The sequence below is a fragment of the Gobio gobio genome (genome assembly GCF_949357685.1).
Source record: "Gobio gobio genome assembly, chromosome: 10".
NCBI lineage: Eukaryota > Metazoa > Chordata > Actinopteri > Cypriniformes > Gobionidae > Gobio > Gobio gobio.
The window spans coordinates 22,450,984-22,466,411 of record NC_137116.1 but is presented as its reverse complement, the minus strand read 5'-3'; the positions used below and the strand labels follow the sequence as shown (position 1 = coordinate 22,466,411).

The window sequence follows — 15,428 nt, the reverse complement described above, 5'->3', positions numbered from 1 at the left end:
CGAATTCAAAGGTAGCTTTCGCTTACTGGAAGTATAAGCGCTACTTTTCCCTCGTTGAGGTGAAAGGTAAGAATGTTTATGTAACGTGCAACTTATGCCCAGGAAGAAAGAGTCTCTCCACGTCGGTGGCAAGTAATTCTAATCTAATGAAGCCTCACATCATCATATGCCGCCACAAAATTAGTGGCTAAAAACCCAGGTGATAACGTGAGCTCCACTACCAAAGGAGTAGTATAGCACTAATAATATTTACACAATATGTTGTGTAAATATTATCAGTGCTGTCACCTACCCCAAAGTTGATAAGGTGTTAAATATTAATTCTGAATTATTCATATAGGTGATTCGGTTCTTTTAATTGTGAATCAATTCCCCCAAAGAGTTATTTGATCCGAATATCCCTTACACTGAGAATAAAACCGGTAAAACATTTAAACTTTAGTCTTAGATCTTTTTAATGATGTATAGTTTGTCAAGGTAATTACTTGCATCGGACAGTAATTTTGAGCTAATTCAGCAAAGAAAGCTTCAGTGCGTCCACGTCCTCCTGCAGGTTATCAGGTTAATCGAATCACATCAAATTTGAATGTGAATCGTCTCGAATCGAATCGTTCTGAATTGGCAAAAATCCTTTCTTGAATCAAAAACCTATGAATCGTGAATCGAATTGATTCGCGGCCTCCCCAAAGATTCACAGCCCTAGTTAGGTCTCATCCTTGGTGGACAGACTCAGAACTTGGTGATCTGTTTCAGTCTCATCCTTGCAGGGCAGACTTAGTACAAGGAGTGTCTGTTGAAAGGGTACCCTTTATCCCCTTCTGATGAGGAGGAGATTAAGGCTCTTCACCTTAGTTTCAGAGAAACAACAGTTTATCTTTCCATAAGATAAAGCAACTCTTCCATAGCCACACTCAACTTAATCACATGTATTGTATGCATCTTATGCACTTTATTCTTTTCTCATTCATTGTAGAAATTGTTTGCATTCATTTAGTAGTTGTGTTAGTTATTCTTGTTTATCTTTTGTAAATAAAATGTATTTTAAAATGTAAAATGTACAATTGTGTCTTCCTTGTGCTGATAGAAGAGTCTCTAGAAGTTAGAAACCTCACCAATCTTTCAGATAAATCAGCTGACCAACTCTCCCCACATTACATTCATTCTAAATGATTGGACAGCCTCCTGTTTGGAGTGTTCTCATTAGGGATGCACCGAATCCAGGATTCGGGTTCGGATTTGGACGAATATTGGGCTTTTTGACGGGGTTCGGTTTCTGCCGAAAAAATATGCTCTAACGTTATAGCTTTATTTGTTCACTCACGGAAACAAATAAAGCTATAATGTTACAGCATATTTTTCTTAACCATGCATCAAAAAACAAACAAACAAAAAAGCGTTAAAAACATTTAAACCGTTTAACTGGTAGTTAGTTACTTTTGTTTAACGGTTAAATGGTCAATAGCATCCCTGCACTGCTGTGGACGTTGTTTACTTCGTTAATGTGTTTACTGTGATAATGGACTGAGGATGGGAGAAAGATTCGGTATTCGGTTTCGGATTCGGCCGAATCTTAACCAGTGGATTCGGTATTCGGCCGAACCCCAAAAATCTGGATTCGGTGCATCCCTAGTTCTCATACAGCCAAGGTAAAAGACCTTGACTAGTGTCCCAAACTAAGAGAGGGGGAAGGTGGTCATCTGATGTACTCATAACCACACCTTAAGTGACGTGTGATCCAAAAATCACAACGTCTGTGGTGACGTGAGTACCAATTACAACCTTACTTAGCGTCCTTGGATGGATGAAAGTAAAATCCCTACACTACCTAAATAATATAGGCCTCACCTCTCAATAAGTAAGACAAGATTTTTGGCATATACACGTCGAAGGTCAAGCTTGTGCTCCATTTCCATGTATGTCAAGACGTGCCGGAGGATATTGTCAAAGCGATTTGGTTTACGTGGTATACCTGAAAAGGTTGGAGGTTTCTCGAGGACTGACAGCAGGTCTACAAGGCAGGGCAGCACAACCTGAAGATAATACACAAAAATATGAGATAACCTAATCTAAAAATGAAAACCACAATCTGCATTCAAGTATGCACATATGAAAGGATCACCTGTATAAGTGCAGCCTCAGATGTGTGTAAGTGATTGAATACAGCATGATAGAGCAACTGAGCTCTGTTAAACTGCCTCAGATCAGCAGCTGGCTAAGGAAGGAGAAAGCCAAATTAACACACATCAAATACTTGAACATCAATTAAAAGAACTACAGTGACTTATGTTCTCCAGGGTTTGATGTCACTTATGAATGTCAGGAGCACATTATTTAAGTGGGAGAAAAGGAGAGGGGACTCAATTGCAGGAAGGTGAAGGTGATTTATTAACAATACAATAAAACAAACACAAATTAACACCCAAGAGGGGGGGGGGGGCAAACCAGAAATACCATAAACACTAGGAGCACGATGGGAAACAGACGACAACAATCCAGCACAAGACTGCATACACAAGGGAATTATAAAGAGCACAAACAAAGCAGGAAATTAGGGAGAACAGGTGGGGCAAATTAACAAATAACCAGATAACAAGATGGGCGGGGTTAGACAATAGACAGGAGACATGACATCACAAGCACATGCACAGAAATGACAATTACAAGACATGTTCTTAACAAAACAAGACAGACATGTGACATTACCCCCTCCTTACGGAGCGGCTACCAGACACTCCACCAGGAAAAAACAACAACACTTAGGATGGAAATGGGAAACGGACAGAACAGGTGGGACAGTTCAGGAAATCCTAGAAGGGAACAGAGAGGGACAGGAGGGAAAAACCAGGGCGGGACGGGAGGGACAGACCAGGGCGGCGCACACAGTTCAGGAGGCCCGGGCGGCGCACACAGTTCAGGAGGCCCGTTCAGGAGGCCCGGGCGGCGCACACAGTTCAGGAGGCCCGGGCGGCGCACACAGTTCAGGAGGTCAGGGCGGCACACACAGTTCAGGAGGTCAGGGCGGCACACACAGTTCAGGAGGCCCGGGCGGCGAACACAGTTCAGGAGGCCCGGGCGGCGAACACAGTTCAGGAGGCCCGGGCGGCGAACACAGTTCAGGAGGCCCGGGCGGCGAACACAGTTCAGGAGGCCCGGGCGGCGAACACAGTTCAGGAGGCCCGGGCGGCACACACAGTTCAGGAGGCCAGGGCGGCGTACACAGTTCAGGAGGCCACCTCTCTGGATTCGAAACGGGAGGTGGAGTCCTCTCTGGGCTCTGTGCAAGGGACGGAGTCCTCTCCGGAATCGCGACGGGAGATGAAGCCCTCCCTGGACCCTTGACAGGAGTAGGAGCCATCTCCGGACGCTGGTCAGTGGCAGGAGCCATCTCCAGATGCTGGTCAGTGGCAGGAGCCATCTCCAGACGCTGGTCAGTGGCAGGAGCCATCTCCAGACGCTGGTCAGTGGCAGGAGCCATCTCCAGACGCTGGTCAGTGGCAGGAGCCATCTCTGGACGCTGGTCAGTGGCAGGGGCCATCTCCGGACGCTGGTCAGTGGCAGGAGCCATCTCCGGACATTGGTCAGTGGCTGGCCACGGCAGGGCAAGGTGTCTGTGCGTCGCGGATAGAGCAAAATGCCTGGGCGGTGCAGGCAGAGCAAGGCCCCTGGGCGGCAAGGGCAAGGCAAGACGCCTGGACGCCGCATTAAGGTCAGCAGTGACCTCGGGACCAGGACTGAAGCCTTCCTCTTCCTGTGCCTACGCGGCCTAGGCGAGGTGGAGACCATTTCCTCCACTTCTCTAGCCGCCTCTGTGGTAGCTGTAGCAGCTTCGGCCTCCCTTGGAGGAGTCACCGCCTCTCGGCAGCCTTCTCTACCTGGCGAGCGAGATACTCCACTGCCGCTTCAAATCCTGTGTCCAGTCCCCTCAAAACATACCAGTCAAACGGCTCATCGAGGGCATAATTAAAAAGGTCCTTGAGAGCCCCATCATTGGGCCTCTACTGAATTCTACCGCAAACTTTCTCAGATCCACCCCTTGTTGATGGAGGGAACATAAGGCCTCAAACTGGAGTATGCGCTGTAGCGGAGGCACGGGACAGTGGATGAGGCGAACCCTTCTTCTGCGGAGTCCTCATAGTTTGCTGGATTGTTATGTGAGAGACGGTTGGGAGAAAAGGAGCGAGCGAGGACTCGATTGCAGGAAGGTGAAGGTGATTTATTAACAATAAAATAAAACAAACACAAATGAACACCCACGAGGGGGGGGGGACAAACCAGATGGGGAAAAGACGACAAAACAACGATCCAGCACGGGACTGCATATACAAGGGAATTATAAAGAGCACAAACAAGGCAGGGAATTAAGGAGGGGGGCAAATTAGGTGGGGCAAATTAATCAATAACCAGATAACAAGATGGGCAGGATTAGACAATAGACAGGATACATGACATCACAAGCACATGCACAGAAATGACAAGTACAAGACATGTGCTTAACAAAACAATACAGACATGTGACAAAGTGACTTAAATTCAGAGACACTACAATATTTGAGGGTATATGATCAGCTGCAGAATGCTCAGTATTTATTGAAATACAAGCATATTTATCATTGACATTGCTCTCCTCTGCCATCAGCTTATTTCATGGAGCTTACTTTAATGCATTCTAGGATTACCTTTTCCATTCATGTCAGCAGTCGCATCCATGTTGCATTTTTATAATACTGCTCTGTAGGCAGATTTAGATTCTGGAACATTTGTTGCACACAAAGACAGTTGTGGTGTCAAAATATTTACCAAAAAAAATTACTTACCACATTGAGAACAATGTGATGCAGGCAGTGCACACCCAATACTTTGTTTTCTGTGCGATAATCATCAGATATAAGCAAAGATGGTGGAAACACCTTCTCCAAATACTCTACTAACCAGGCTGGTCCAACCTGAACCAGCACCCAGGAGAACACATGCTTCACTGCCTGGTTACGCTTCCAGCTCTCCCTGAACAGAATAAAGGACACGCTTGAGTGCATTTAATACCATCGTTACGACTGCTAGGGGTCAGCTGTAACAGGAAAAGGAATAGTCTCTGTTTCTGTTAAATAGTTTTCATCAAATTAGAGGGCTTGACACCATTTTATTTTGTATATCTATAATTTTTTATAACAGTTTTAGTAAATGTAGAGATTAAAAAAAGATTGTTTTGTTTGTTGCCTTGTCTGCCCCTGGCGCTAAACCCTTGTTGAAGAAAATAAAACTAATTTCCCCGGTTTCACAGACAAGGTTTAAAAGATTATTCCCAGACTAAAATACATGTTTGAGCTGTTTTCATTAACATATCTTAAATTAAGTCAGTTCCATTGTTTGGTCTCAATATGCATACCAGTAATGTTTTTTTTCAAGGCATGTTTATAAAAGTTACTTAAAATGTCCTAATTGAACTAAGGCCTAATCCTGGCTTAATCTAAGCCCTGACTGTTAAACCCAAAGACTGTATAAAAAAAATAAAAAATATGGCTAACACACGACTTCACTCTCTTCCATTGTAGTAAAGTGAAGCCACAGCCATGAGAAATTGAGTACCCCCCCCCCCCCTTTTAAGACCCCAGGTGATCCCATTGGTTCAGCAGACTATAAATGGGGAGTATTTTTAGCGCCTGATTAAAATTAATCTAATAAAAGAATTTACATGTCACAGTATATAGTATTTTTTAGGTATTAATTACATTCTACATTATATTATGTATATTACTAGGCAATTAAGTTTTATTAATATTGTGTTTATCAAGTGTAAGAACTTACATTATATTAGGCATGTTTTTTGCTTTCAATATAGTTCCAAGTTTCAAATTATTTACGTCTCTGTGTACTTTAAGTCAACTCAATTCAAGTCAAGTCAACTTTATTTATATAGCGCTTTTAACAATGCAGATTGTTTCAAAGCAGCTTTGCAGTGTTAAACAGGAAAATAATGCAACATAATTTTATTCAGCGGTATAGCCGTTCTGGAGAAAACGGTTATGTCATCAGTTCATTTCAATTATCATACAGTGACAGTGTGGGCTTTAGATCAGTAATTAGATCAGTAATTTAGTTTATATGGTTAATTTAGTTTAATAATTAGATTTATTTGGATATTTAGTTGAAAAATAAACTTTAGATCAGGTATTACCGCCTGGGTGTTAAAGGAGACGCGATTTCTGGGGGGACTCGATTTCTCATGACACCGCCAATGTCCAAATATGGCATGACATCTTGGAGTCTGAGTCTGTGTAGTAGTAGGGATGCACCGGTTGACAGGCCAAAAACCGGAACCTGCCGGTTTTTGCTTCTAGCGCTCGATCGGCAACCGGGCGGTTTACTTTGTATTTTTCTGCCGATTTTTCAGGAAGTGCGCCCACCTGCACATACGCCTATATTGCAATCATTCGCGAACACGAACATGTCACTTGTGTGTTACAAACGGAAACTGGAGAACTGAGGGAAGAGACAAGATACGCTGAAGGGAATGAAGAGCCGCATTCCTGCGCGAGCTGAAGTTGCGCAAGCTTACCTCTCTGCGCCCTGCACAAGCGCAGATAGTGGGCGTTTGTTCAGCTCAGCTTCTCACGAGTTGGATCAGATGAGAACGAAACAGACTAACTTGTAACAAAGCCGAAATACTTCTTTTTGAAGCCTAAAGAAGAACATACATGTACTTTTGAAATGAAATTTCAACTTAATTTGATTTAAAAAGCACCTGCTGTAGCATCTTAGTTTTTTTCGTTGCACTAAACATTATTTGATTTAACATTTTGGAACAATTATATACTTTGGTTTTATTTAATTTCACTGGTAAAGACTTTTTTTCTTTACACTGAATTTAAAAACAAATGCTGATTTAAGTAACATCTTTGTTTGGATTGCAGAATATGCAGTTGTTGCCTTTAATTTCACCTTTGAGCCTTTTAATTTCCAATTCAATTTCTCGTTAATTTCAGATTGCGGACTTGTTTTCATTAGCCAAAAGGCAATTTAGCCTGTTAAATACCAAATAAACATCTTGTTCATGTATACATTCTTTCTTTTATTGTTTAAAAATTATTTTATTTTTTTTAATCGGAAATCGGTATCGGCCAGTTTTCTTGAAAAAAATCAGTATTGGAATCGGCCATGTAAAATCATGATCGGTGCATCACTATGCAGTAGTGAGCGTGAAGTGGATCCGTGGTATCAAGGCCCCGCCCACACTCCTGCAGAATCGGTTAGTACAGTTTACTGCAGAACAGCTCATGTCAGTGTAAAATAAACAGTTATGGAAATGTAAAAATTAAAGTTAAAGCTCCAATCTCCTCCCGAAGATCCCGAAAAAATCCTGTTGGGCTCAGAGAAGTTGTCAATCATCATGTCACACCCCCGTTTTTATAGCATCAAATAATTAAAACCAAACTTTTAATTTTTTTAAACAAAAAACACTTGAACTTACATCAACGCAATAAAAATGACCTAAAAGGACAGAAACCATCTTTGGAAAAAAAATATTTAAAGTGTAATTTGATTGTTTAGTTTGTCTCACAACTCATTAGATTACATGGAGAGGGCAGGGTTTATGACATATACTGCATTCAGCCACCTGGGGGCGATCAAAACATTTTAGCTTCACTTTCTCAGAACTTGTGCAGCACACTCTGGCTGTGTTCCACTCCATTTTTAGACACGCACTCGCAAGTTTATATGGACAGACAGAGATGGGCATAAATACATGGAAATGTATTTAAAATACAAATACAAAATACTGTGTGGAAAAATGTATTTAAATACAAATACAAAATACTGTGTGGAAAATTTTATTTAAATACAAATACAGTATTTTATATTTTGAAAATACACAAAATACATGTGAAATTGGCGATTCAGTGCAGGTATCCCTATTAGGATGAAATCTGTCTGGGCCTATTCATTAATATGTTTTGTTCTAATGTCACAACAAGTCACAATTTTAAGTTTACTGGGTTTAACTTAATTATTTGGTTAGGGTTTAAGAAGTGTACTAAAAAACTTTTTCACATGTGTCCTCAAAATGACCCACAACCTAATCAGTTTATACATGAAAAAATCAATTTATTTCACAAACTTCTCACGAGACAAGTGTTTGACAAATTATTCAGCAAACTACTTCCTCTCATCGCTGCTTTTTGATGGTTTGTAGAACAATTACTCGGAGTCGCCCTCTGTCATTTCACAGAATTATACAACTAAGAACTTGTCATGCATACTTTACTGAGGAGTGCACGCAGTAAGCAAGTTCGCGGCGTAGAGCCATGCGAATTGCAAAAGTATAAACAAGGCTTCAACCAGTGTTGCCAGCAATTTTGTTGGTAGATTTAGCAACTTTTCAGACTACCTTAGCAACTTTTTTTTCTAAAAGCATCTAGCGACAAATTTAGCAATTTTTTTTATTTATTTGGCAACTTTTAGCAACTTCTGGAAAATGACTCTAATCCAAACAACACACGTACAAGCTAGCTCAATAGGCCAAGCAGTTCATTCATAATTCCTTAAGATCGCTGTGGAAATGTGGAAATCGCTGTAAAAAAATGGAAGATCATTTAGGTAGCATATTTACAGAACCCTGTATATGACATGCAGGGAAAAAACTAGTAGGCTAAATCGTGCACACGATTTATAAATCGAGGGAACAAATGAGTAAATCGTGTGGACGGTTTAGAAAATCGAGGGAACAAATTTGTCAATTTTGCACACAATTTACTTTTTTTTTTCTTGTACGTCATGTGTGGGGCTCGATCCGTACATATTGACTAACACATTGCTTTAATTTATTTTACAAACAAATCTAAATTAGCATTTGAAATAATATCTAAGCGTTACATAATGGTGTAGTTTTGCCTTGCGATTAAGTAATGACGTCATAGCACAATGACGTCACAACGTCATTTAGCAACTTTTAGCAACAACTCGATCTGCCTTTAGCAACTTCCCCTGAAAATTAGTTGGCAACAGTGGCTTCAACTGCACAAAGCTAAAGAGAAAGCGGCAACTGTGTGCTGATTCCACCGCTTGGCCTTTAAGTCAAAAGTGTAGGCCTATTTGTCAGCGTTCCACTCCGTCTCGGAGCGCATGCGCAAAAAAACTGCCTGCCAACGTGCAAGTGTGAATTTGAATTTCCTTTCGCGGCAGTTATGATAACACAAATCACATCACACCCAATAACTCTTTCACCCTTGCTTCTTTTTCCACTCCAACATTCCAATTATTCCTGCCCACTAAAAGCTGCACAGATATATTTGCTTACCCCGATAGGCCTATGTAAACGATTTAGAAAAAGTTCCATCGATTCACAATTTGTATCTGCTACGAATCTACAATATGTATTGTCATATGATATCATCACCCATCCCTAACATGCAGTAACGTTAATGCTTCAAACACATTTGACAAGCTATCAACAAGTAGAATTGACCATGACATCCTTATTTCAGAAAAGTTGTTCATGAATGTGCATAAAAACAGCACCCTGATAAAGAGGTTGACTGGCTCAAAGTATTTTGAGTATTTTGAAAATACAAAAATACTCATCTTAAATGTATTTAAATACAAATAACATTTGATTTTTCCAAAGGCTTTAAAATAAAAATTAGTATTTTGTATTTCAAATACATGTATAAGAATAAGAATTCTTAGCTTTCTAATATTTCACACATTAATCAAAATGTTGCACGTGGCGCTATCAGACGATGTTTTCCTTTAATTACCGCGGGGTGTGAAATGCGCTCAAAAAACATTGACTGATTCTCTGACCAGCTGACATAAAGCATACTTTCAATAAACGGGAAACAAATCCTATCCGGTTATGAAGTGTTTGCTGTGTGTTGACATCTTTCGCGATGTTCTAACAGAAGGGATTCACACACAACGCGTCTGGTAGTGTCCGATTCGCCACCTAATGACTCCTTTGAACCGAATCATTTTAACGACTGGTTAGAACAACTGATCAGTCCAACACTGAACTCATGAATCAGTTTAATCATTTACTCAGAACACCTGAAATGAGAACACAAGTGTGCTTACCCACTTTAGCAAGAGTGGATAGTAAGAATTAGCTTTAATCATCCACAGTCTTTCAGCTTATTTATTTGGACAATGTGTAGTAAAATAAATAGCCTAAAATCATTTAGTTTAGACTGGAGTGAGGTGAACCCAGAACAAGTTGTTGTTAGCTAGCTGATAATTTTATGAAATTGTATATGGCAGAAAATTAGGCTATTTGTTCATTTTTTAATACTACTTTTTAATATTGATATGATTATATACCAAAACAATTATCAGTATACAGGGTATATACAGAACTTCTTAAGTTGAATTTAATACCTTTTACTACCTTTTTTAATACCTTCAAAATATTTTTTAATACCAGCGTGACTTCAAGCTGCAACTATAGTAGCGTAAATGAAATATCTTTCCAAATGGAATAACATATTGCATCACAATGTAACGAGGTCATTATAACTTAACATCAACTGCCCACAGAGATGAGAATAGAAATAAAGACAGAAGAGGAAGGAGACATCTTCTTCATAGTTTGTGCAGTGAACAGAGGGAAACGAGAGCAATTTTCACGGCGCAATATAGATTTTTTTCTTTTTCGTTTTAAATCATGAAGGCGAGTCAGTGGATATCACACAAAAACGCAATGTGCGCGAGAGTCGGTGAAGTCTCAAACCTAGTCAATTATTCACTACAGAAAGTGAAAGTAAAATCTGACAAGCTTTCGGCGCATATTCTCACAGAGACAAGAGATATCTCGTTATTTATATAAATCTGCTTTAACATTGCTGATAACGTATAGCCTATAACTGTCTGAATTTATATTCTTAATATTTCTCTTGTGGCCCATATTGTGAAACAAATTAGAAGAGAAGTATAGGCCCATTTCGTGTTAAACAAGTTGTTTTTGAAATAAAGCTGCTCTTACTTTCTGATAATACTGATATTATTGTAGTGTTCTGACATATTATAGACTGATAATCATTTTAATTATAGGCCTATAATTCCTTGTTTAATCGGGCAAAATGTATTTAAATAATGAGGAGTAAGCTAATCTATCTATTCTTTTATTATGCAGCGTCGGTTATGCATTGATGCATTATGAAATTATCACGGGGGCAAATTAAATGTAATATCAATTTAATAATAAAAGTAGGCCTACCCTAATAATAATAATAATAATTTATATACATAAATTGTAAATGCTAAATCCTCTTGTTATCGATAGCAAATGCATTTGATAGGCATTTGATCATTGCATACATTTGATCTCTCTGTTATAGGTTTTTCGCGCATATTTCACTCGTAAAGTGGGCAGACAAGTCGCGCTCGACGATCCGAGCCATGGTGTGAGCACATAAACCGTGAGCTTTGGCTTTACATCGCATGCGATCTACTCGTACAGTGTGAGTAGATAACCTTGCTGAAATCGCACAGTGTATGCCCAGCTTTAAGCAACTTGCATATATCGAAACAGCTCTTCAATGCCATCGCTCAAATATAAAGAGTGGTGTTTAGTTGCAAGGTCTAAACACCACAGCACCTCAGCTCGCAATGTAGCGGTGGTGATAGGGCATAGCTTCTGCTGTCTGACTGACACGCACCTGTTGATGATGCTGCTAGAGTCTAGACTAACGTTACTGCTGGCAGTGGTTTGAATCGGGAGAGCAGTCGGGGTTGAGGGCAAAGCAGTGGAGGTTGGGGTTGTTGATGCATCCGTAGCGCAGAACATTGATATGGGAAGCTGCTCGCTACGTCCGCGCATCCTAGCTTGGTGGCTATTTGATTACATATGCGATTTGACGCCATTCACCCCCACCCAGGTTATATTAATTGTCTTCTTGCAAACGTGGCAATAAGCCTCGCGGCTGTTCCAAACGACTGGCCTAAGCCAGTCTTTAAATCGTGAGTCCTCCAGCCAGAGGTCCGAAAACTTGCATTTCCCCATGCTTTACTTACTGAATGGAAGCAAGCTCGCATTCATGTTTGGCAGCAAGCCAGCCGGGTACCCAGTTTGTTTCAGCGCGCGCGCGAACGAACACCACCTCACATGATATCGTGCAGGTCCTACTCTCAACATATAAATAAATCCACGCAAATTTTAGAAAAAAAAGGCCTGTACTTAACACATTGAAAATGTATCTAAAAAAAATTGGGCTCGAAAATGTAATACCTCGTCAGATGACGTTTACTACTTTTTAATGACCTTAATTTTGGCTTATTTAATTTACTACCTTTTACAACCCCACGGACACCCTGGTATAGTGTAAAAATGAGGAACAAAAACAAACATCAAGGTATCAAAATTAGATAAGCAAAAATTACAAACTTTCTTTGAATTTATTTAAAATGTATTGTCAGTATTGCACTTGCAGATCACGTGGGTAGGGTACTTTTTTACTGTGCGTGTGTGTGTGTGTGTGTGTATGGATGACCATGTCTGTCAGCCACCACCGAAGACCATTTTTGACCCAGGAAAAACCCTGTTTAAGCAGCCATATATCCCACAAATCAACTTGATTGTGACATCACCACAGACACAAGGTGCGTTCCATTCGACCGTCAGTGGACTGCGAAGTCGACTTCACAGGGTATTCCGCCATCTTAAGTGAGATTCCAATCCGAAGGGAGCGAACATGTTCAGTTCGAAGGGCACTGCGAACGGCGTAGGGAAGAAGGGAACATTGGTACATCACTTCACAGGAAGTGCAGAGAGAAAATCACCCAACTGTCATTGCGCGTCGCATCACCAGTCTGAACTAACGATGGAGCAGAGCCGTGTGAAGAGTTTTTAAACGGCTCTCGGGTGGGAGTTTACGTATGCATTTGAATATTCATAGTTATTATTATACAAAACTAGAGTATGAATTATGGCAATGACTGTTGTATTCGCATATTATATTGTATGAATATGTAAACAAATTAAAAGTGTTCAGAAGCAGCTGAGGCCTTTCATTTTTTACTTTATTTATCTCGTTTACTTTGCTGCACGTGGGAAAGAAAGCGCACGGGATGAGAACGCTGCAGTTATTAAAACCATTGATTAAGAACACATTAATACATACAGTGGGGAGAACAAGTATTTGATACACTGCCGATTTTTCAGGTTTGCCCACTTCCAAAGCATGTAGAAGTCTGTATTTTTTTTATCATAGGTACTCTTCAACTGTGAGTAACGGAATCTAAAACAAAAATCCAGAAAATCAAATTGTATGATTTTTAAGTAATTAATTTGCATTTTATTGCATGACATAAGTATTTGATACATCAGAAAAGCAGAACTTAATATTTGGTACAGAAACCTTTGTTTGCAATTACAGAGATCATACGTTTCCTGTAGTTCTTGAGCAGGTTTGCACACACTGCAGTAGGGATTTTGGCCCACTCCTCCATGCAGACCTTCTCCAGATCCTTCTGGTTTCTGGGCTGTCGCTGTGCAATACAGACTTTCAGCTCCCTCCAAAGATTTTCTAATAGATTCAGGTCTGGAGACTGGCTAAGCCACTCCAGGACCTTGAGATGCTTCTTACAGAGTCACTTCTTACTAGTCACAGAGTTGCCCTGGCTGTGTGTTTCGGCTCATTGTCATGCTGGAAGACCCAGCCACGACCCATCTTCAATGCTCTTACTGAGGGAAGGAGCAATGAATGTAAGGATCTTGTTGGCCAAGATCTCACAATACATGGCCCCATCCATCCTCCCCTCAATACGGTGCAGTCGTCCTGTGCCCTTTGCAGAAAAGCATCCCCAAAGAATGATCTTTCCACCTCCATGCTTCACGGTTGGGATGGTGTTCTTGGGGTTGTACTCATCCTTCTTCTTCGTCCAAACACGCCGAGTGGAGTTTAGACCAAAAAGCTCTATTTTTGTCTCATCAGACCACATGACCTTCTCCCATTCCTCCTCTGGATCATCCAGATGGCCATTGGCAAACTTCAGACGGGCCTGGACATGTGCTGGCTTGAGCCGGGGGACCTTGCGTGCACTGCAGGATTTTAATCCATGACGGCGTAGTGTGCTACTAATGGTTTTCTTTGAGAATGTGGTCCCAGCACTCTTCAGGTCATTGACCAGGTCCTGCCATGATCATTGATGCCCCACGAGGTGAGATCTTGGATGGTGCCCCAGACCGGGGGAGATTGACCGTCATCTTGAACTTCTTCCCTTTTCTAATAATTGCGCCAACAGTTGTTGTCTTCTCACCAAGCTGCTTGCCTATTGTCCTGTAGCCCATCCCAGCCTTGTGCAGGTCTACAATTTTATCCCTGATGCCCTTACACAGCTCTCTGGTCTTGGCCATTGTGGAGAGGTTGGAGTCTGTGCAGTTAATACAGGTAATGAGTGGAGAACAGGAGGGCTTCTTAAAGAAAAACTAACAGTTCTCACAGGGTATTCCGCCATCTTAAGTGAGATTCCAATCCGAAGGGAGCGAACATGTTCAGTTCGAAGGGCACTGCGAACGGCGTAGGGAAGAAGGGAACATTGGTACATCACTTCACAGGAAGTGCAGAGAGAAAATCACCCAACTGTCATTGCGCGTCGCATCACCAGTCTGAACTAACGATGGAGCAGAGCCGTGTGAAGAGTTTTTAAACGGCTCTCGGGTGGGAGTTTACGTATGCATTTGAATATTCATAGTTATTATTATACAAAACTAGAGTATGAATTATGGCAATGACTGTTGTATTCGCATATTATATTGTATGAATATGTAAACAAATTAAAAGTGTTCAGAAGCAGCTGAGGCCTTTCATTTTTTACTTTATTTATCTCGTTTACTTTGCTGCACGTGGGAAAGAAAGCGCACGGGATGAGAACGCTGCAGTTATTAAAACCATTGATTAAGAACACATTAATACATACAGTGGGGAGAACAAGTATTTGATACACTGCCGATTTTTCAGGTTTGCCCACTTCCAAAGCATGTAGAAGTCTGTATTTTTTTTATCATAGGTACTCTTCAACTGTGAGTAACGGAATCTAAAACAAAAATCCAGAAAATCAAATTGTATGATTTTTAAGTAATTAATTTGCATTTTATTGCATGACATAAGTATTTGATACATCAGAAAAGCAGAACTTAATATTTGGTACAGAAACCTTTGTTTGCAATTACAGAGATCATACGTTTCCTGTAGTTCTTGAGCAGGTTTGCACACACTGCAGTAGGGATTTTGGCCCACTCCTCCATGCAGACCTTCTCCAGATCCTTCTGGTTTCTGGGCTGTCGCTGTGCAATACAGACTTTCAGCTCCCTCCAAAGATTTTCTAATAGATTCAGGTCTGGAGACTGGCTAAGCCACTCCAGGACCTTGAGATGCTTCTTACAGAGTCACTTCTTACTAGTCACAGAGTTGCCCTGGCTGTGTGTTTCGGCTCATTGT

The 15,428-nt window shown here is 40.8% G+C and overlaps 1 protein-coding gene across 3 annotated transcripts in view; it reads right to left on the bottom strand.

Annotated features, from left to right (window-relative positions):
- Positions 1-15,428, bottom strand: part of tti2 (TELO2 interacting protein 2) — a 106,948-nt gene that overhangs the window by 55,080 nt on the left and 36,440 nt on the right. For all 3 annotated transcript variants that reach the window (XM_079827895.1, XM_079827894.1, XM_079827893.1), the window contains exons 2-4: positions 4,815-5,001; positions 2,120-2,212; positions 1,846-2,030 (exon numbers count right to left, since the gene is read on the bottom strand). In XM_079827895.1, coding sequence (XP_079684021.1) covers positions 1,846-2,030; positions 2,120-2,212; positions 4,815-5,001 — 465 coding nt within the window. The remainder of the gene's footprint in view (positions 1-1,845; positions 2,031-2,119; positions 2,213-4,814; positions 5,002-15,428) is intronic.